A 24,231-nucleotide genomic window follows, 5' to 3' on the forward strand; every position below is an offset into this window, starting at 1 on the left:
TACATTCACGCTAAATGTCTACGTTGATTCCCATATTGTATAGGTACTGTTCAGTTATGAAAAAATCTTTGATGAACAGTAGATTTTAACTCCTAATATTGATTAATCTTCTCACAACAACTTTAATTACAAAGATAACCAGACAAGTAAATGTGAATGTCCTGAAGTAGTTTTATTACTAGAAACACTTGAGGAACATAACTTCCAGAAGAATAGTACACTCTTTGGATATGAAGGGTTGCCAGTTTTTATTTTATTTTGTTATATCCCATGGTGGTGGTTCTCTTAAAAGAAGATACATCCTTTCAAGTATTTTTAATTACTTTTAAAATATATTCTGCCATATTTAAGATTTAACATGAGAGATGGAATGTTAAAATTGAGTATTTAGGAAAGCAATCAATGGAAGTTCTAAGTTAAATAAACATCATGGTCCAGAATTTTTAAAGTTTATATTCAGAATGTTTCATTTTGCAGAGCTGTTTAGAGAGTAATTACGCTTCCTCGCGTATCACTTTGACTTCTCTTTATATGTCTTTGCTCAATCCTTTTCATACACTGTTCTCCCAAAATTGGATGGACTGCAAAACTCAAATTTCCCCGCCTTTGCTCTATTTTCTTCCTATGACTCTCTTGGAGAGATAGTTCTGTTGTTGAACTGCTGTTTATTATAATGTGAAGACCAAGCAGTGTAACGAAAGATACTTAACCACTTTATGACTCAGTTTCCTTTTTTATAAATTAAGGATAATAAAGTGATACAGAACATTGTGGAAGAAGTCAATGAAATTTAATTACGATTATTGGTTAACTCTACATGTGTTTAAAAGACTACACTGCCTTAGTTACTTCTACAGAAGTCCTGCATTTTCTGATTACCTGCTATTTCTTTTTTAAAATTCTCCAATCAACAAAGATCTATTTCTAAAACTGAATTTCATATTTGTCTCCAAGTTGGCCTTTCTTTCTATTTTATTTATTTCTCTTATCAGCAGTATTGTTCTCTAAAGTATACAATCAAGTAATCTGCTTATCTTTGAATTGTCTCACCTACTCATTCTCCTTCTCTGGTTCCCACCCTCAATCTTCTATCATTTACTAATTTCTGAGGGCTTGTCTTCCGAACATATAATTCTGATTGTTACTATGTAACCTAGAAACTATCTCCAGTTCCCTCTGCCTGCAGTGTCAGTTTCACATTTTGGTTCAGCCATTCACAATTGTTAGGATTTAACCAGAATCACTATCATCTGGTCTCTAGTTTTCATTCTTATCTGCATTTACTTCTAGAATCTCCTCCTTTTTTAAAATTTTTTTTATTGAGGTATAATAAGTTTACAATGTTGTGTCAATTTCTGACCTACAGCACAATTCTTCAGTCATACATAGAATCTACTTCTTGAACCAAACCATTCTACTCATGATCCTGCGTCATTTTATGAATTTCTTTAATTTGCTAATTTCATTTCTCCTGTCTGGAATCTTATCTTCTTTGTGTCTGTTGACATCTGGTCCATCTTTCACTGCCCTGTTGAATTCTCATGATTTGTAGGAAGCATTCTTTGATTATTTTGAGTGAGACATTACATCTCTATTTTTGGTCCCCCATAGTACTCATATTTATAACAAGTCATTTGCCTTAAAATATTCTATCTTGGTTTCTTAATTATGTTGCTATCACAAGGCACAGTAGTCGTTCCATGAATGTTTTTCCACTGATGAATGAATGAGTGGATATATTTCTTCTATTTCCATCTAGAGTGTTCTCTGTTTCAATCTAGACAGTACTTCCTTAAGGGTAAACCAAAAAGGTTTTCATATCTAAGTTGCCTTTTTCTTCTGTAACACGAAGGTAATTTGCCTGGCACAAAGTAAACACTCATGCATGCAATTCATTCATTTATTTGTAGAAAAAATACATTGAGTGCCAGCTATGTGGTAGGAATTAATTATAACTCTTTCAGCATAGAGGATCAGACTATTTAGAGGAAAAATACGGAGCAATTTGGAAAGACTTTTATCATGCAGTCATAGCTTTAGTGTTAAATCTTGGAAAAATCAGGTAAAATGGTCAAAAATAGACCTGTACTTATTAAAATCCTGTGTCCTAGTTTTAAATACTAATAATAGGAAAAACTAAACTATGAATAAATGTCTTAGGTTATACTGATGTTCAGTTTTTTTCATCTGGGCAACAAACAAGAGTTGATATATTTTGAGTGGGGCAAAGCCACTTCAAGTATGGTGGTTAGGGAAGAAAAGCTGGGACTTTTAGTTTGCTGTATATAAATAGTTTTTATAATTTTTGTTTTTTTTTAAAATATGGAACTGCAATCCTTAAAGGAAATAATATTACCATTCCAAAAGACTAACCAGTGGAAGGTACTACTTCCTAGGACTTTATCTCTGAATTAATAGTCAGAAGTTAAGAGATTTAGAGAAAGACAAAAGCTTTAAAAAGAAACTATTATATACAGAAAGCAGTTTCTATTCTGTGCCTTCCATTTTTTGCTTGTTCCACATACAAATTTCTTTGACTTTGTACTGTTGTCATTTTCCAGAATAACTGCAGCAAAGGAAAGACATATCCTAAGCAGACAGTAGTCAAGTTTAAAGCCGTGAGTAGATGATTCCTTAGTAACAGACCTATTACTACTAATTAACTGCAGCATTTTATATAAAGTTACTTCACTTTTATAGTCTTTTACTTATTACATTTTTAAAAGAACTGTAGGATTTTTCACAAACACTTAAAAACCTTGATTAAACAAGGTTTACCAATTCCTTTATATAGAAATTATTAAAAAGAAGGATAGTGCTGTCACTGAGCTGAATTTCCTTTTTCTGACAATATTGAGGCATTTTCTAAGCATACTTGTCCTGTAAGACTTGATCTTGCAACTGTCTACAGTTAGAGAATAGTTAAAAGTTGCTGGTTTTAATTAGTAGCTCTCATTTAACACATATTGATTGAAAGACTACTATTTTCAGAATGGATTTCAAGTACTGGCTAAGTAGCTCTGGAAAAAATAAAGCCTGCCCTCTTGGATCTTAAAGTTGGAGAGAAATACAAAGAAAGAAAGAATATAAAATATGTCAGGTGAAAAGTGCTGGGAAATGATGTTGGAGCAGAAAATTAAATGAAGTGAGGGAACTGGCAAGTGTATGTCTGGGGTGGGATTTCAGATTGAGAAAATACCAGTTGTGAAAGAAAGATATTTAAGTTAGTGGTAAATTAGTTTCCTGTTGCTGTTGTGACAGATTATCACAAGTTTAGTGCCTTAAGCAGTACAAATGTGTTCACTTACAGTTCTGGAGGTCAGAAATCTTACAGTCAAGGTGTTGGCCAAGCTCATTATTTCTAGAGGTTCTAGGGGACAGTCTGTTTCACTGCCTTTTCTAGCTTCTAGAGGCCACCTACATTCCTTGGCCCATGGCCCCTTCTTCCATTTTCCAAGCCAGCTGCATAGTGTCTTCCAGCCTCTTTCTCTAACTCTGATCCTCTTCCCTCCCTCCCTTACAAGGAGCTTTATGATTACTTTGGGCCCACCCAAAATACCCAGAACAATCGCCTCATCTTAAGATCCTTAACTTAATCATGTTTGCAAAGTCCCTTTGGCCTTTTAAGGGAACAAGTTCACAGGTTTCAGGGGTTAGGATTTGACATCTTGGATGAGGGGCATTAGTCTGACTAACACAAAAGATTTGCAACCTTAATTGTAGATAAGAATCAACTGGGAGCTTTAAAAAATTCTGATACCCTGCCTGCACTCCAAAACCAATAACATCAAAATATCTGGCTGTGGGACCCGGGCAGCAGTATTTTTAAACCAGTTCCAATGTGTATTCAAATTTGAGAAAGAACCACTGGTTTAGATTTCTGCTGCAGTCTCACACCCTCTACCCTTATCTCTAAGTTTGCTATGTATATCTGAACACAATTGGGGACATCCTATTTATATAAAGTTACTTCACTTTTATAGTCTTCAGCCTTCAGCCAGTAGCAAAGAACTCCAGTAATTTTAAAATTACTTTCACGTATAGACTAGAGTAGCCTGATTGTGCAGATTTCTATGCAGAAAACTAAAGGAAAAGTGACTCTTGGCAAAAGCAAGTTGCCCCTTACAAGGGACTCTCTTTCTTATCTTGTATTATTGCCATTTATGTAGCTCAGCAACTCCAGGAATGTTATAGACTAGAAGTGAGATTTGGTCCATATTCCTCTGTCTCCCCTTTTCCTAAGTAAGCTTGAAACTAATTTATAATTGTATGTTCTAAAAGGATCTCTGCATCTTTTCTTTGATCATGACTCCCTACAAGAGATACACTCTCCATGTACCCTGAGGTTTCCGTTTGTTCTTTTTTTTCCCTCAAAAATCCAACTGGTCAGCCATTCCCTGAAGCATTCCATGATCCTCTGACTCTCTTGAAGCCCTCAGGTGCTTAACTATCGTGTCATTTGGCCCTTAACCTGGACTGTCTTTCATCATTATTTCTCCTTTTGTTTAAAATCTTCTCAAGCAGTTCATAAGCTTAAAGCAGAGAACGTGAATCACATTTTAAAATTCCATTTAGATTAGTGTCTTGCACATAGTAAGTGGTCAGTAGAGGGCTGTTGATGATTTAAAGAGTCCTTTTTGTCTTGGAATTAGACATCGATACTTTCAAGATTTTCTTGTCCACACACAAAAAAGTGAGTTAAAGACTACTGTTATGTTAACTAACAACACAAGTTAGTTTCACACTAAATTGTATTTGTCTGCCTCATGTCAGTTTCTTTGAAGTCTGAGTTTTGCTCACTGGTAGGTCTGGCACCTACCACAGGAATGACAAGAGTCATCTCTGAAGAACACATAGAGCACCCCCAGCCTAGACACTCAAGGTATTCTCAGGTGTCCTTGCAATGCAGCACAGCCATGTAGTTTGAGCTGCAGAAATTGGAACCCTGCATATCCCAGACAGACAATATAACAAAACTTGCAGTGCTTCCTTAATGCTTTTTTAAAATTAATGAGACTTTCTTCTGTTCAAAAGGAAACCTATTGGTAGACAAATAAAAGTTGAAGAATCTAATGGTATTGATAATCTCATTATCAATATTTTTAGAAGTACAGTGAGTCAGACTAAACATGGATAATGTAACCAACAGATTGCTAGCTCTACATAATTTGTTATGTGCTGTACTTTTTTTTTCTCATTTTGTAGCCTGTTGATATGGTCATAGTTATTTTATTGTAGTAATTTAAAAATTCTTTAAGAAATCTTTTACCTGAACTGCATAAAAATATTATCAAGTCTAACATATTAAGGACATTCAGTAAGTCTCAGAAAATGGAATTGAAATAAACATGAAATACATAATATTCTAGGAACAAATGCCTTCTGACACTGTAACTCCTTCATTTTCAGTGTTTTAGACCTTATACTTTTTTCACCATAGAGTGACATGCATTTGGAAAGAATGTTCATTCACTGGACTATAGCGATAATGTAGATATTGAAAGAACCAAAAGTTTTGAGAAGAGTAGTGATGTCTTATCTGTCTTCCTTATCTACCTTATGCCTACTTTTAGACTTTCAATTTTCATAGTCAGTATTGATAATGATACTAATAAAGTAGAAGTCAACAAAAAGGTCATGCCTTCTGAAAGTCATAGAATTATATTCACTTAAGAAAGGCCAACTGGTCTAACTTCCTCCTTTGATAACCCAGAAACTGGCTCTTGCCAGTAGCCTGGAGTTTTCAGACAATTAAGCAATTGATTGTACAAAAGACTGAGGTAGACGCTGAAATACCAATTTATTAATTCCAGCAAGGATAGTGATGCCCACAAAGACCATAAATGTTACGGTTTATGTAATAAATGAGTAATCTCCTTGTAGGCAAGCTTCATGTAAAACCAAGAAATAATGAAAAGTCTCTTTATTGATTTAATATGTCAAATCACAAAGACCTTATATATTTTCACTCTGTTCTGTCAGCCTATTCTCTTTAAGGGAATCAGAAGTTTGCTTGAAGAGCATAGAAACAGAACAGTGGAAATTAAATACCTCTAGAGTTGAGTTCTTACCTATAGTTTAATCTGTCAGCTTGGTGATAGACATGGTGTTCCCAGTGAAACTAAGACCACTCTGTTAACTCCAGCCCCTGACGTCTTTTCTACATATTTGGAGTATACTTGGAGGAAACCTTGGTAACGAGACCAGAAATAGTTAAAGATACCTGAAATGTGATGGCCCATCCTGCTTCTCCTCTAAACAGTGCTTACGTGGTAACACTAACATTTCCTCTTCCTCTGTTCTTCTCCTCTGATCAAGATCCCTATTATTAACATTTCTTTTTAACATGTGCTAATATATTTGATGAGTTTACTGTCAAGTGCGACTGGCCAGGGAGCATTTCTCTGTTGTGAGACTGTGTATTTCATGTTGCTTTTACAGTTTAACTCTTAGAAGGCAATCTGCTTTCCACATTTTTGGATTGTTTTAATGTTTTTGAGGAGAGGAGGTCACATTGTAGTTTTAAAGTTTGTAAAATAGACAACAGCTATTGTTTATGGAGTGTCTACTCTGAGCTAAATGCTCCACAAGTCATTTTTCATATGTACAGTTCATTCTTAAAAAGCACTGCAGGTAAATATTACATCTCACTTTAAAGATGAGTAAATTTAAGTAGAGAGTAAAGTAAACCTCACATCTAGTAAGTAGCAGAATCAGGGTTTTAATTCATGCTTGTCTGATTCCACAGCCCTTAGTTTTTCTTCTCTGCCATTATACCTTAATCGAATATCTTTAGTACTCGAATGCACTTTTCTTTTGAAACTTCTAACACTAAGAATAGTATTATTCAGCAATGATTAGAGGCCTCTCTTTCGATAGTACACTTTAAATTTAAAAATCAGTGATACATACGAAAGAAGTGATACCACAGTTAGTTAATGCTTCCCTGCCTCCTGTTCCACTGGTCTAGAATAAGAATGGATGATTCTGTAAATACTCTTTGTTTGTTGAACAAAAATTAGGGCATTTTCAAGGTCAGACCAAGTTGGAAATAAAAGAGAGTTTTTTTCTGAATTAAACATTTTACCTCTGTACTGCTTCTTTATAAAAGCTTTTAATGAAAAGAAAAGGATGTCTTCTATTTAACAAAAAATATTTGCCACATATTTTTAACCTCTGGTAATATTCTCAATCAGACTCAAGTACAAAAAATATTTAATTTTTGTTCAGTTATCTAAGTGCATTGTCATATAGGCATTAGCTAGTCAAAGCAAAACACTTTTTCTTTTGCTGTTTTTTCCTTTTACTTAGGTATTCTAAAGAAGTAAATAAGTCTGAGAATCCACATCTAAATAGTTTTTGGAACTGTGGAAAACAATTAAAATATTTTTATATTCTTACCTTTTTTTTAAACTACTTTGCAAATTTTATATTAGAACTGAATGCCAAAACTGAGTGATTTGGGGAGGCAAGAGAGAAAAATTCTCAAATGTTTCAAGATTAAAAGTGATTGTAAAACTTATTCAGTTCTTAATAAGTTTTAAACAAATACCAAACTTCTTATTTTGTGGTCTGAGGTTTGCTTATAACCAATATTTCTACATTTCACAATAATCTTAATAAAATGCAAATTTGTTATGATGGCAATTATTCAGTTACTTTGCTTATTTTTTGATGAAAGAAATTTTAGTTATTTCCCTTCTTTTAACTGCCAACAGTATTTGCTATTCATAGATGTTCTGTCTTCAATAAGGTCTATCAAAGTGTAAAACGAGATGGGTATTTTTCTTTCCTTTAAAATGGAATAGCCTTTCATTATGCAGTGTTCTTAGGTGAATTCTCTTGTTTAAGAAGCCAGAATACAAGAGAGTGCTATATTAGGGTATTATTCTCACAACAAACAAGCAGTGTTCTGCTGCTACCTGCTTGGCCATTGTTTCTGATTGTGCTTTGCAGTGGTATTTGGATGGTTTCCTGCTCTCTGCCAGCACAAAAAGGCATTTCTGTTACAATGGCCCCTAACCACACAATGACGGCATTAAGGATTTATGTGGAGGTTTCATTATTTTCTCCTCTTTTGTTCCTTCCAGGATGTCTTCCAAGCGACCAGCCTCTCCGTATGGGGAAGCAGATGGAGAGGTAGCCATGGTGACAAGCAGACAGAAAGTGGAAGAAGAGGAGAGTGACGGGCTCCCAGCCTTTCACCTTCCCTTGCATGTGAGTTTTCCCAACAAGCCTCACTCTGAGGAATTTCAGCCAGTTTCTCTGCTGACGCAAGAGACTTGTGGCCATAGGACTCCCACTTCTCAGCACAATACAATGGTAGGTTTCTCATGGTCTATTGTGCCTACACTCACTTTGTGACCAGTCTGCTCCTCTAATAGTTTGGCTTCAGTCCTTTGCTTCGTAATTATCGTCCACTTAACAGCCGTACACAAGATTCACCCCTAGCATGTTAGAATTCTTTACAAGTAAATTGATCCCAGTAGGGAGAGCAAGATGAACCATTTTGTTTATTTGTTTTATTTTTCAAGAACTCTACTTTTGAGACAATTTAATTAGAGGAAAAAACAAAAATAATGTTAAAGTAACACATTTAAAATTAGTACATATGAAAGTTAGGGGTCATGCTATGTCTAGTAGAAGACTTTTCCAGTTAGAGTTGCAATATAGTTTGAACATTTCTATCATGATAAATCAGTGTTTCCCACTCCCCCTCAATTTTGCTTTGTCCAGATTGGATTCCAGTATTTCTTACAGTACTGGGAATATTACAGAATATTATTTCATGGAGATGATAGTTTTCTAATGTGATTATACTAATTTCTAACTCAGTCCCATTCACTCTGTTGCTTTGATAAATAATAATTCCCTGGTATATCTTATTCCAGAATTTGCAGCCCAGGATATTTATCTGGCCCCTTATCCTGGGCTCTGCATCACTACAGACGATTAGGAAGCTGTGGTTTCACGGATGAGAGGGATGAAGGCAGCATAGCATCTTTGGCTGAAGCTTAAGTGGCAGACAGACACACAAACAAATAAAGCTTTTAGGCCCTTCTTAAGAACTTAAACACATAGAATCGGCATGCTGGCGAGGTAGCAGGGCACTTAGCTGCCAGTAAAGCCACCTTCGCCTTTTCAGCACGGCTGCTTGGATGGATGTTGTGTTTTTGTGGCCCCTCTTCTACTTCAAGGATGCCAGTGATGTTAATTTTAACCAAATTCACACCAACAAAAATGTTTCATCACACGTTCCCATACCTTAGAAAACAGCTCTGATTCTGTTAAATCCTTTTTTTTTCTTGGCCTTCTCAGGGAAGTTATTACACATCGTAAATGTACTTGGTACTGAAATATGCCCGCTTGTTTATGTCCTTGCATTGCTGTACGTAGAATTAAATCAGTAAGAAACAGATTGTTCCCTAATGTCTGTGAAATAAACACTATTCTTTGATAATTCACATTAGATTTAAATATTTCCGTTCAACATTTTAAGCCTTGCAGGTCAAAATTTCTCTGGGTATTTTCTGCTGTGTGGTAGAATTTTCTTACCCAAGAGTAACGTTTTAGCTAACACTTGTATAGCGCTTTTATAGATGTATTTTAAGCACATGACATGTATTAACTCATTTAACCTTCACCATAATTCAGGGAGGTGTTATCATTAATCTCATTTTACAGATGAGGAAACTGAGGCACAGAGAGATTAAATAATTTGCTCCAGTTCACAGCTAGTAAGTGGAGTCCCAGGTTCACCCGGGCAGTCTGGCTTTGGATTCCATGCTTATAAACATTATAGCTCTTCACAAGGGCACACACAGATGTAATTTTCTAACGATCTTTTACTCGTCAAGCTAAATCACACTGTCCATCATTCCTCCCTTCTCCCCCTGCTGTGAGTTCATGTTCGTTATGTGCAACGACATAACTCCTTGGCCTCCTCTCACAAAGGGTGAACAAGGACAAGAAAGGGGGCAGTGGTGGTACGCAGCTTAACAGGGTAAGGAGGCCGGGCTCTCCGTTTGACACTGCGCCAGGGCTAATGCCTTTTCCTGCTCGGTATTTTGACCACAGGGCATACCCTGTTGAGAGGGCTCTGTGACTTGGTTTTCCTGTGATACTTCTATAAATATAAACACAAATTTAGAACAGTGAATGTAAACAGTTATGACTAGAAGAATACAACAGAGATAAAGGGGAGATTATTTTAAGTATCCTCAAGGATGGGTGTGAGAAACGTACATTAAATTACACACCGCGGTTGGCGTGAATGGAGGCTGCGATGCAGCATGTTCATGAAAATGTAACTGCTCGGCCTGTAATGGAGACTCCAGTCCAGCCAGATAGAAGCTATGAACTGCCTGCTTTGCACCACACTTCTTGTCGTGCACTGTGGAAGGAGATTCGCACGAGGCACAGCTCCTCTCCTCAGGCAGCTTCATGTGGGGGAGCAGTTCTTAACTAGGGTCTGTGGATCTTCTGAAGACGAATGGAGAGTTGTGTATACGCACACGTGTGAGTAGGATTATGGTTTTCATCAGATTCTCGAGTAGATCTGTAACCCCAAAGGGTTCAGACCTGCTGTTCTGAAAGCAGCTGCAGTTGGTATACAAGTGGTTTAACTTAGCTGTAGCGGCTCCAGCGCTGGCATTTTCTTTTACTGTGGCTCTAGCTGACTACTAAACTTGTTTCGGCCTCGGATGTTTCCTGATTCCACCAGCTTTTCATCTTTGACAGTTGGAAGAGTCTCCTGTATGATCTCAAATTTCCAGCCTCTCTTTGTTCCTGTCTTTCAAGTTCCACGAGATTTATTTCCCTGGGAAATGAGTTGGATTGTTTACCCGACTTTGGAAACTAATGTGTGTCCTTGTTGCTTACACAATTTAGTCTAAAACTCTTTATCTTAGCATAGAACTCCGTATAGATTAGCACCAAAATATGGCTTTTGTCTCCTTGCGGCTGCAGCCTGCCTCACACCCAGTGTTTCAGTCACGCAGAGCTCTTCATACATGTTCATAAAGATACCAGGAGACCTCAAATGACACGGACTTACTCTTTGCCTGGAAAACTGTCTTTTTCATATTTCACCTTCCTGGTGAATTGTGTTTCTCCCACAAGACTGAGTTCAAAACTGCTTTTTAGATACTTTTACTGACATCCCAAGGCAGAATGGTTGCTGCATTATTCTTTTATCCATGGTACTTGTTTGTATCTTTTCTCATGGCCTATGTTCTAATGTATGTATTTACATGTCTGCCTTTCCATGAAGGCATACATATTCAAATACATACACAGGTATCTGGTTGTCACCTAGCATGTAATATACTCAGTTTATGAGTAAATGCAGAGTTTATATGGATGTTTAACTAGTAACTATGTTTCGGGCAAAGTTGTCAAGATGTTATTCATGGTAAGTATGCTGATAGAAATAAAGTAGAAATGTATTATATTCAGAAAACAGAGAGTATATTATAATAGTCATGATATATTCAGCTATTAAGCTGATTAAGATATATTTTACTCATTTATCAGAATGATTGAATATATTCATAGAATTGTTGTTCAACACAAATTAGTTATATTTTCTTCTGGATACTAGGCCATTGTCATATTCACATAACAGGTCCTCTTATTTCAAAAGTGAACTATATTATTTTTTCCTTTTTTAGTATCTTTGAAAAACAGAGACTTTCGTGGTGTTTATATCATAAACCTCAATTTAAGGAAAAACACCAGATTTCCAGATTTCATTGTCAATTTATGTGTGACTTTCGTACTCCATTCTTTAATAAAAAGAGAGGGGTTGAGAGATCTACATTTTGTATTGCCCACGTAGCTTAGAGTCTAAGTAATCTCTGTAATGCTAGCTTGAAGTTACAGACAAATGCTTTCAGATAACATTTAGGTTGGAAGATATTTCCTGAGATAGAAGTTCTGACACCTCATGACTATTGCCATATAAAGATTTTTGGAAATTTGGGTTCTATGTTCATGTTCAGGGTATATAAGTGTTAAAGTTTAGAATTGGGTCAGATAAAGACGTAATTCTTTCTTTCTGAAGATGTGTGTTTTGCCATAATATCTTGGAGAAAATAACCAAGTGGCTGACGAAGAGCAACTCCCCAGACGACTGTAACTGGTTTAAATCCTGCCGGTTCCTCTGTTCTTCGAGGGTTCTGCTCGCTGTTCACAGTGCACCTTGGGTGAGCTGTCTTAACCAGGGTGTACGCATACATTTATAAAATTCTGTCAAACTTCTGGTCAGTGTAAGAGTGAGGCACTGATGACTGTAAGTATGAAAAAGACTGAGTCTGTGGGTTCCTTCTCTGAAGATCTCATCATCTTGCCAAGGAATTAATAGCAAAATTTGATTCCCATATAATTGTGAAAAAGGTGAAAGGCAAGATTGGCAAGTCTGGTTCTGACATGAGTGGAAAGGCAGTCCTGGACTTTTTTTTTTATGAGGGTTAGATCTACCCTTCTTATCCCCTCTGCTCCTTTTTTTAACATGGGTTTGGAAGCTGTCACTTCAGAGTTTCAGAGACAAGCAAGAGACACTGTAATTGATGGCTCATTTTTGATAATAGCTCTGATATAGAAGGATTTATTTCACGATACATAGAACTAGCCAGAAGATGTCCTCACGGCGGTCAGCATAATCATGTATGAGTACCAGAAGGGAAGAGAGTAAGTCTGAGGAGAAACCAAGTAGCAGCCTGAGAGGCAGCTGGGGGGGCTCCACGGCGGCCATGTTGGCGGCTTGTTTCATCTGGTTGCCTCCTTCTTCTGTCAGTTAAATGGTGGTTCTGGTGTCAAACGTGTTGTGAAACGAAAGTCTTGACCACCTGTGGTTACTGAATAATCAGTTGTCTTCTTTTTTTCCCTACAAAATGTTTACTGTAATCTTAGCCAAACTCTATTTTGACTCCTTAAGTTCCTCTAGAGTTGAGTGAATAGTTTTGTATAACTGTAGAATGGCTGCTTCCCATATTGACCGTTAAAATACATAATTATTTATTGTAACAATACAGTATTCTATTAAAAATAATTTGAGTTGCTTTCTATAGATAGCTGAGTATCATATGAAATAAAGATACGTTTGTGTGTAGCATTTTAACATTTAAATATCCAATAGGTTTGGAAATACGATGTTATAATATGTTTTGGTATCTCATTTTTTACTTGTACCGATAACATTTTCCTGGAATTGTTAAAACAACTCTGGGCATATGGTAGACTGATTAGATTTAATAATTTGATGTATCTCAATGTTAATGTGACAATAGTTATCATAAAGCAACATTCAGGGTGAGTCAGTTTCTTCCTGAAGTCCATCATAAAAAGAAAAAGCTTTCTGTTTAAGTTGATCTTCTATAGAAGTTGGAAATACAGCTGAGAACCGAGTATAAAATTATAGCACGGCTCCAACACATGAAATGCAGCCTTAAACACTGAAAGAATTCATTCGATGCACAGAGAGGCTTTTACTTACTCAGGCTCAACCTCAACTCCTGGGATTCTTTATTTACCCAATATAATTTTAATTGCTATATGGTAGCTGTATCTTGAAATACCCTTTATATAAATTTTGCTTATAATCCCAACAGTTGTTAGAAATGTATTTTCGATGTTTGACTAGGATAATTTTATGTGAGAAGTACTGTTCAAAACTTAAGAAGGAAAAGAGAAAACTGCATGTGTTATTTAAAAATAAGTCACAGAATAAGACCTTCATTATGATATGATAAAGATTCCTATTTTTATATGGTGGTTTTTATAAGCTTTTAAATGTCTGGTTACCTTTGTACGTCAGAATTGCATAAGTTATTGTGATGGCATAATGCATACTGTTGTTAACACCAGTACAGTTATTGTGGCAGTTCTAATAATGAGAATTTCATTGTTTAGGGAGAGCACTCTCCTACACTCTAGACAAAAGTGTAATTACTTTTGAACGATGTGGAATGTGCTCAGTTTAATAGCATGGAGAATAGATTCAGAAAGATTCAGATAAAGTAAGCTTGGAAGCCATATGTGCAGTGTGGCAGTATAAAATGATGAGAGTAGGCAGTATAATTCGACACACACATACCCAGTTTCACACACTTTATCTATAAACTGTTGTTTCTGTAAGAGAGAGTCTTGCTTATCTGAACAAGGCCAGTTCAGCTGAAACAAGGTGAAAATGGTGACAAGTTTGTATTTGTTTTTTGTACCAAATTGATGTTTATCATACAATGAAATTACATTGTTACAAACATTATTCTGTAAATGTTGTCAGAAAATACTACACAGAGTTATTTATCTAGATAAAATCCTAGGCTTGTGTTTGAATGTAAGTGGTTCAATCTTTATTCTTGCATTGTTTCCGAAAATTACCCCCAGGGCTAGAAGGAATGAGGACATGTGAAAAACAATCACATGTTTGGGGTCCATCAGAGCCTCTGGATTAAGTTGCGCAACAGATCTAGTTTTGTCCAGTTGCCATCAACTCCATGCCCCCTGGTTGGGAGAGAGTCTGATATGAAATGGAGAAAACCTTGAGCCATGTGATGTCCACAGTATGTGAAGTGCTACTGTTGAGTTTAAACTTAACTGGGCCTTAAGAAATTAATGAATGTGCTCTCACATGGGAAAAGAAAAACCGCTACGTGGGAATTGTCAGATAGTTCAGGACACTTAATGAGGGTCTGCTGTGAGCTTCTTCACAGCGTGCTGTGCGGTGACAGGGGAATGAGTAAAAACTTCTAATGCTAAGGTAATGGGGGAAAGTGTGTTTGCTTAGGAAGATTTGGCCTAATGGAATTTAATGACCTTCATTTAATAGGCGGTGTTGTGGAAAGACTCAGCTCAGATATATGCAGTGAGCACTTACCAGCAGAGGCAGAGAAGTGGGGAAGAACTAGCCTCTTCCCTCCTGTAGCTTTTTGTTTAGTATGGAGGCAAGATAAGCACAAAAATCACCAGATTTCCATAATATGAAATCTTAGAACCCTGATGCAGGCCAGCAGGTGCTAAGGAGAGTCACAGCTGAAAGATGTCTCATTTGTGTGGATCAGAAACATCAATTTGAAATTGTTTCCAGAATAAAATTGCTGGATGCCAAGATATTAAAAATATATACACATTGGATCATTACCATTAACGCAAGGACTTTATACTTGTGTACGGTTTTGCTTTTGCCATAAATATTTTGTTCTCCCAGAAGAAATGACCAAGTAAGGGAAAAGAGCAAATCAGAAAAATACACTAAAGACAAAATGCCCTGTAAGGATCTTAATGTAAAATGTAGGGAAGTTAGTAAAATATTTGCCGTATATTAATAGGAATAAGAGCAACTACTTTAGTTATTAGCGTTTTGAATGTTTCCTTTCTTTAATCTGGGTTGCCACCTTGACTGGAGTGGAAAGAATGATGGAACACTTGGCTAGGATATTGAAAACAGCAAGGACACTAGTGAGCTATGCTGGGAAAATACTTGAATTGTGTTCCTGATTTTGTTGAAGGGATAAGGCGTTCATCTTCATCTCATTTGATACTCTCTGACCTGCATAGTAGGATCATTTGTAACTGGAAGTTAAAAATAGTGAAAAATTTGGGAACCATCCTTCATTCTGTATCTTAGATGTTTGTTTTAAATTCTTCCTCATTTTCTTCCTTTGACTCCTTTCCTCGTTTGTTCCTCCTCTTCCTCTTTCTTTCGGTTTGCCTCTATCAGAAAACATTCTTAATGGAGCCTCTTGTGGATCAATGGAGCCATTATCAGGAAGGATGAGGGGAGAGAATTAACACCATTGTGCTCAGATACATACTTCCTTCTTATTTACATATACTGCCTCTTGGGGGGTTGCCAAACCCTCCGGCAGTCAGGCCAGGTTTCTCTTAGGATATGTGATTAATAAAGATCAGATGGTTCTATGATACAGTTTTTACTGACTTTTTTAGTAAACAGACAGTGTAGTTAGTTTTTCACAAAACTATATGATGTATTTCTTCCATTTATTTAGAGATTATATTCTGTAAGTTTTTTTTTCATGATTCAGTGTTGATAGTAGTGATCATTTTATTTTTAACATCCTTACTTGGCAAACAAACAAAAAAGCAATAAATACTTAGAATCTTATGTTGGTTTGCAATTTATTTTTTGAAATTGTACTTATCGGTGAGTCCAGATGTCTGATACCTAGTGCCATGGCGGATGCCTGTGCTCTCTGTGTGCCGCTGACCGCTTCCATTTGAGATTATTTAACGGCCTCTGTCACTATTTTCATTCAGTCCTAGATTGTTTCTTTAACTCAATTAATTTTTTGTTTTCTTATTTATTTCCAAAATTTGAGGTTTTATAGAGATGTAAAAATGAGAAATAGGAAATGGAGATCATTCACCTACCTAGAAAGTAGTTTTGATGTTAGTGTCACTATATTAACTTAATATGAGTGATAATAGCAATGAGTTTGTCATCATTTCTTATTTTATACTTGCAAAAGACAGTTACCTGAGGGAATCCAAAGTAAGTAAGAATTTTGCAGTGTTGAATGCTAGGAATTGAAATGACATCTGTAAGACTTGCTAACTAAATTACTAATGGGAACTCAAAATATTTCAAAAAGTACTTACTCCATACTTCCTGTTGGCTATATTATATACAACTATCCACTGTATCTGAAAAGGACAAGTGGTTTTTGTATAATAGTCTCTTTTAAAAGGACAACCATTAGGACTTAATTTGGATCTTAAGAAATTAAAGTCATAACAATAATGTAACGTAGAATTGGACTCTCATTGTAATTTCTTTTTCTCATGTATTTCGGCAATTAGACTCACATAGTTTTCTCTTTTGAAAATACAGACAAGGACAAATACCTTGATTTGGAGATGATAAGGTAAAAGGTAGAAAGGAATTCCATAATATAGGATTAATAGGAAGATGGGGGGAGCACTTTCAAGAGAAATGATTTTTTAAGAAGTGACAATCTGAATTCAAAATGCTCAGAAAACTTAATGCCACATTAGGTGCTTGTAAAAGCACTAAATGTATTTAAACTTTTACTTCCTCCACAAGATCTGAGATGCCCATAATTTGTACTGGTATTAAAACCAAATTCATGATAATATTTTAATGTGCCAGCAGTTTTGATCATTGTGTGCCATTTTTTCTCCATTTCTTGTTAGAAAGTAAATTTTACGTTTTTCTCTATTCTACTAGATACGGGGAGCAAGTTTTTCGTTATTTGAAATGGGAAATAAGTGTAAAGCTAACCTTGGTTGACAACTGTAATCTATCCCTTTGGTTACATGTCTTCTTTATACAAAGGCAAAACACTTTAAAAAATATTTTTCCCATAGACCATTTTTAGGAAGGCTCCATGTGAGCAGATGAGGTGTGAATGTAAGGAGAGCAGCCTTGGCCGGCTCTGTGACACTGACATCACATGATAAAGTAAATGAACACAAGTGACTGGATTTTGTGTCTTATTTAGTCAAGGCTGCTTCTGTGGCAGCAGAGCAAACAATGTTATCATTATATAGAGAAGCAGTGTTTACTTCAGTGTCTCTTCTTAGCTCTTAAAAATCCAGCCTGACTCCAGATAAAACAGTTAATCTTGTTGGTCGATATCCCTAAATGAGAAAAATAATATTCTAAGGGTTAACAAAACACTTAAAATGGAAGCAGGATGTGAAAAGGGAATATAATTGCAAAGCTACCATTTAGTAGCTTCGTATTTACGTTCAAATATAAAATATGTACCATGAAAAAAGCCAAAACCTGTATTAATGAGTAACAGAAAACGAATTCCAGTAACTTATAGCATTGCATTTGAAGATGCACTGAGCCTGGTAACCACCCTCCTGCCCCTCCTGGACCCTCCGCGCTGTGTCAGCCTACGGCTCGGAGAAGGAGAGTGCCGGGCTGCTGTCAGGATCCGTCTTTTAGGCCTTGTAGCTGAGGCTGGCGTGCTTTGCACACCAGGGACGCAGCAGTCAGAGAACACGTTTCTTGTATGTCTGAGATTATGATTTCCCCAGGGTCATCAGTAGACCATAAGAAGCAACTTTGAAAGTCTTGTGTGAGTATATTTTACAGCCTGTCTACAGTCTGATCATTGCAGCCCAAATACGGGAGACTTCAAACAGTCAATGCCCTTTAAAATATGATATATAATTATTAATAATTATAGGAATATATAATGTTTCAGTGTTTTCTGTGTACCCGTCGCCCTACATTCATTATCTTAGCCAATTTTGTCAGCCTGGCGAGTTCAGCAACTGCGATTATCCCCATTTTACAGACAAGTAGCCTCCCTACATAAAGCGGTTTGCCCGACGTATAAGTGGTGGGGTTTGGATTCGTAAGTTCAGAACTTGACCACCCTGCTCATTGTCTCCACTCAAACAAACATTAAAATAATTTTTGTAGTTTATCAGAATAAATAATTTTAAAAGCTTTTAGAAAGACTCGTGTGAAAATGCAGGCGGGACAATGGCTGCTTGATTACCCACCTTAACTCAGAGGTAACTTGATTTTTAAATTTTTTTAGCTAGCTTTAAGTAGACCAACAGATTTAACTATTGCAGAACGTGTACTAGAAGTTCTGTATAGACCGTTGGGCAGTATACGGATCTTCAAAGGATTATTTGCTAAACCTTTCACGTAAAGATTAGTATCAATTTGTGCTCTGGCTATAAGGCTGTTGGCATAACATAGTGCTTAGCACAAGGCCTCTAGTGACAAAATTACTGAGTAAATTCCAAGTTCCAGTGGTATTTGGCAAGTTATGGAAATTCTCTGTACCTTATTTTTGCCATCTGTAAAATGGGGGTGATTATTACTAGCATCTCATTTAGAGGGTGCTTATAATATTTAAAGCAGTCAATTCACACAAAGCAATCTGGTGCTTGGAAGATAGGAGGACTTTAGTAAATGTTAGTGATTAGTTGAGTGAGTACTTAAAGAAACATTTAAGTTTTGTGATCCTGGAGAAAAATATTACATTGTATTAAATGTCAGATTCCTGTCAATTAAGTAATCTACATTGTATTAAATCTCAGATTCCTTTCAATTAAGTAATCTAGAAGAAAACTCTAAGCTAAGGAAAAAAACTTTTAAAATGAGAAATGCAATAAAAATCTTAAGTTCTTGTCATTAAAAGGTTTCTTTTATTGGATTTTTTTTTTGTATTTTATCCATTAAAAAAGACCATTCATTCAATCTGAGATACTGTGCCGCAGTCAAATATTTTTGACAGATTCAGTTGCCGTAAATACTGTTCATTGGCAGTTAAATTTTTGCTTAATGTTGTTAACGTTGTTCATCGACTGCAACCACCACCATGGCAAAAATCTAAGTAAACCAAGTCAGAACTGCATTTTAATAAGATAATGAGATACAGAATACAGTGATAAAGAGCCTGCACTCTCCCTTAAGCGGTTGGGTTTCAGTCATAATTCCGTGTTTTATGAGGCATTTGAGCTTGTCTCAGTTTTGTGGCATCTCACTGTGCCTTTGTTTTCTCATCTGAAAATGGGGATAATAATAATAATAATAATAATAATAATAATAATAATAATAATAATAATACCTCCCAACAGATACCAGACTTGAAAGGGTTAGATAGTAGAATTCTCCGAAGTGGCTTTGACCACGCCTGTCATTTAGGAAGCACTTAGCAGAACGTTAGTTCTTGAATAGTTTGTACTCTGTTGACCAGTTGCTATTAATTACCAAACCAAAACACTGTGCTTTCTTTTCGTCTCCCAATAGTCATGCTTCCCTTTTGGTAACCTAGAGGAATGTTACCTACATTCCTCTCCCATCCTAAGTGGTCAGTAGTGTTACCAGTGAGCGCTGTCAGTATCTTTGGTTGTAATTCACCTTAAACATGAGATGCAGATTCATTCAAGGACAACGAGCTATGGACCCCAAGGGTAAAAGACCCCCTAGAGTCTGACACAGCAAGTATCTCAGGAGACTTAAAAGGCTGAGTCTCCAAAGCCTGTGCTCACAGAAGATATTCTGAGTGCAACTTTCCGTATCTACATGTTGAAATAAGGAGTTGATATAATAATTAAATGAAATAATTGCCTAGCACAGTGCTTGTCATAGAGAGAGTGTTCAGTTAATGTGAACTCCCTTTCCATCACCCTTCTGAGTCTCTCAGCCCAGTTACTCTAAATCCTGATAGAAATCACAGCATTCTTCTGTAACTTCATATATTACACCTCTCTCCAAGTAGTTCACCACAGGGAAGCAACATCAAGGCAAAACAAAACAACAAAAAATATTTTGAAACAGATTATATTTAAAAATTGCTTCCGTTTTCTTGCATGAACATTTAAAAAGCTACATACTGATCTTCATTTAGGACATGGTTAATGAGGTTCATGTATATTACTATGGTTTTATTAGCATATTCATTTTCTGTTTTGATTTTTATGTGTCAGTGTATTTTAAAATTCCTTTTTGATTTCAGGAAACTTAGAGGTATTGTAGGGGCTTTGGCTGTTTTTAAATTAGTATTGTGTTTATTGCTTGTTTAGTCCTTTAATCTCTCATTTCTGTTTACCCATGAGGGCAGCTTGAGATGATGTAAAAAGGATGTGATACAGATAAGAGGCACAATATCAATGAATTTTTGTAATATAACAGCTTGATCTGTCAGAATTCTGACATGTTATATCTGTTAAAAAACAAAGTTCAACTGAGTAGATTTTAAAGATCTCATTGCCTTTATTCAGTGATTGATGAATCGGACAGCATCCCATCTAGCAAACAGAGAGGCGCTCCGAGGACCTGTACAAAATGGAAGCCTTGTAAAGACTGAAGGGAGCGGGACAAGGAAGTTATGCTAGCAAGAAAGCAGATTGGCTGTGACAAGGTCACTTTGCTTTAGGGGACTGCAGTGGTCTAACAGGCAGATTACCTCACAGTGATTCCTGATTGACTGGTTTAAGATTTCATTTCTGGGAGAAGCCAAAACTGTAATTAACTCTCAGTTTGGTGACATGAGGCTTAGCGTAAGTGACTCCATTTTGGACCTACTGTCTTGCTTTTTAACACATCTAAAACTGACACACCTGACCAAAATAAGTGTATCTCCAGCTGGTAATTCTTGATGGTTAAACGTATTAATTCTTAGTGATTAATCTCCGTCCTTGTTTTATTAGGTAAAATGTTGGCTCATCACTTTCCTGAGGTGTTCCCTGCGCTCTTTTTATTTCCTATCATATAAATTCTTCTGTTCACTTATGTCCTCTTCAGTGATTTCTATGATTATTTTTGTTTTACATGGCTAAAAACATGGATTACCCCCCTTTTTTACATATGGTGTTTTTGCTTCGTGTGGAGAGAACCACAGATGATTTTTAAAAAATACAAATTTTATTCAGTTTTACATTCTTATGTTTACAACCCTGAATATCTCCAAAATGTCCTTACCTAAAACGCTTTATAGTGTTATTACTAGATTTATACCAGTAAAGATACATCAGCTTTCTTAGGGATAATCTCTAAGCAGAATTTACTAAGACAAGCTTTGAAAACTATCATTCCTAGGAAAGTAAATCTCGAATCATGAAACATCAGTTTAATCGCTCCCCTTGACAACTTAACACGACAGATTGAAATATAAAAGCCAATGCAAGTGGGATCAATGGATTATCTAAGTCCCTGAACATCTCCTCTTAAATTGGGGACTTGACAGAGTGGTTGTGAGAGGGGTGTGTATTGTGTGTCCCTTGTCATGTTCAGAGCATTAAGTTTTCAGATTAGTGCTGAGTAGATGTGGTCTACCTGGATGTGAAGCAGGGAGAGAAAAATTGGGAAGGAATGAAATAGAAAAGAGGGGGCTACAGGGAGAGCAGGCTAGAGAGATTTACATGTGAGAACTCAGGGGGCTTTGTCATGGCAATTGTATAAAGTGATATACAGTGCAAATCGACTTGAGCCTGTCCCCGGATAGCAGGCGGTTTACAGCCTCCACGAGCTGAGATTACTGCTTTATCTTGTCATACTAAATTAACATGGCAGCACACTGTTAAACAGTGGTGACCTCTTCATCTGGGGAAATTGCTGCCTAGAAGAGAGATGGTATTTAACTCGCTCTCTCACTCTCTCTCTCTGTCTCTCCCCCCACCCCTTTCTCTCTCGCCTTATACCCTTAAAGCAATTTGAGGTTAGACTATAGCCATTTTAAAATTATTATCAAAAAATATTTTTTACATTAAGGTGACAGTAGATAGGACGCAATTAGATCAAATGGCCGCTTTGGGTAGAATAATACGATTTTTTCATTCAGTATTCTAAAAATGACATGTTATTTTTATACATTGGAATTTAGAATGTATTTGTTGTATTTTCATTTTAGTCCCTTGTTATTCTGCAGATAGGCCATTTGTGTAAGAGTTAATTTTCATACTTTCCATAGGAATTGTTTGGTGGTGAAGAGATAGCGGGAAATAAGGTTTATGCTTTAGTTCTCCCACTAGTCAAGGAGAGAGGTAGCTCAAGAGAACTAGCAAAGGGACTATGCCCTAAACAGAAGTACCCAAGTTATTTCTTCATCCAGAGCCTACGAGGTACTGCTTCATTCTTCAGGCTCTTTTTAATTTCTTTATTAAAAGGAGAGAGAGAGAGAGAGAAGGTCATAAGATTAATTTGCCTCATCCTTCTGCCAGCCTACAGCTATTCCCTGCATGTGTTTTCTAAGTTCTACATATAGGAAATAGCCTCTTTTTCTCCTATCTTAAAATGTTGATAAATCAGCCAAAATCCAGTGCTTATTTTTCTGTGCTCAGTACATGCTATTGGAATTTGAATCAAAGAAGGGGCAAAGTAAAGCTTCAAAATACCATGTGAGTGTGTATTCCTCTGTGTCCCCAGCTGAAGGCTCTTCATCCCTGAAGTGTAGCTCTGAGAATTGCTTCCTCACTAACCTCTAGAACAAGTGTTTTAAACCTAGTGTTAAATCACATTAAGGATTGTGGGATGACCTTTATGGAATCTTTGAACCCCCAGAAACTGTGTGACACACCCACAAATCTTTCCTGAGAGTGTCCATAGCTTGCCCCAAGGGGCCTGAGCCACCAAAACAGATGATGACTTTTCTCCAGTGTTCGCCTGTCGTAGGGCGTTACTGGGGTGCATCCTCACCCGGGGGCTATATGTCTAGCAAGAGAGATACTGACTTCCAGACACAGTTATCATCCTGCTTACTTTGTAATCAGGAAATGTGTTCACCAGGCCTGCCTTGGAGCGCTTTCAGAGGGCTGCCGTGCTGGGAGTGGTCCTGTAGTCCACGTACTGCTCCTGACCACGTAAGACTGTTTCTCTTAACATCCTTTCCCTGGGTCCGCTTTTTGAGCGTAGATTGGCTTTAATTCCAGTATAAGGTTGTGGTTCAGTTCTCCAGGGCCCTGGATTTAGAGTCCAGACCCCTGAATCAAAAAGATCATTTAACTTGCAAGAGATGTAGAACAGGGGCAATGTGTTTTTGTGTTTTTGTTTTTTCTTTTTTCTTGGACTTCCTTTTGCCCACTTAACCCCAAGTCAGTATGTTACCAGAACTAGGAAGAAGAAAACACACTTTAACTTGGTAGAAGGCGGGGCCTGACTAGTTAAATCCTTCCTGAGATGCCCTGAAATTGTACTGTTTGACTAACACAGGATTTTTAGTGTCGAGGAAGTTTGCTTATGTTCAGTATTGTCACAAACATGATGTTTTTCAAAGAAAAGTAAATGGAAAAAATTTCTAAAGTTCATGCTCTATTATTGTTTGAGAGGTGATATTAAAGAATGACTTTTGGACTCAGTCTTTTTCTTCTTTTTCTCCCTGTTGGTAATTTCTTCTTCACGAGTGTATATTTTTGTTAGATAAGAGGCATTAGCAACCTTTTTTTAGTTAAAATAAAAAGTCACTAAGTAGCCACTCTCTCCTACGTTTAAGTATTTCTAACATTGAGAAGTAATTTTTTTACTTAAGCTCAGGCCTTCGAGGTTAGTTGATACGGTGTTATCAAAAATATTAAGCTTTCCCTTACCCCTTACTTCCCATTCCCCTTTACTTATTTAATAAACATGTTTAATGAGCACTCTCTGTACACTTAGATATTAAAACTTTGAAGGATTTTTCTCAGGTAAATTGTGAATTTGATACAGAAAGCCATGGAAGACAGATGCCATTCTGTGTTATATGAAACAGCAATATGAGAAAAAAGTAACAGGAAACAGAC

General features: G+C 36.5%; 1 protein-coding gene across 5 annotated transcripts in view; it reads left to right on the plus strand.

Annotated features, from left to right (window-relative positions):
* Positions 1 to 24,231, plus strand: part of SOX5 (SRY-box transcription factor 5) — a 377,294-nt gene that overhangs the window by 58,044 nt on the left and 295,019 nt on the right. For 3 of the 5 annotated variants that reach the window (XM_072954196.1, XM_006199937.3, XM_072954197.1), the window contains exon 2: positions 8,091 to 8,322. In XM_072954196.1, coding sequence (XP_072810297.1) covers positions 8,092 to 8,322 — 231 coding nt within the window. In that variant the 5' untranslated portion in view covers position 8,091. Of the gene's footprint in view, positions 1 to 2,592; positions 2,619 to 8,090; positions 8,323 to 24,231 lie in introns of those variants that run through there. The other 2 variants (XM_072954198.1, XM_006199939.4) reach the window with 2 other exon arrangements.

The sequence above is a fragment of the Vicugna pacos genome, chromosome 34 (assembly GCF_048564905.1).
Source record: "Vicugna pacos chromosome 34, VicPac4, whole genome shotgun sequence".
Lineage (NCBI taxonomy): Eukaryota > Metazoa > Chordata > Mammalia > Artiodactyla > Camelidae > Vicugna > Vicugna pacos.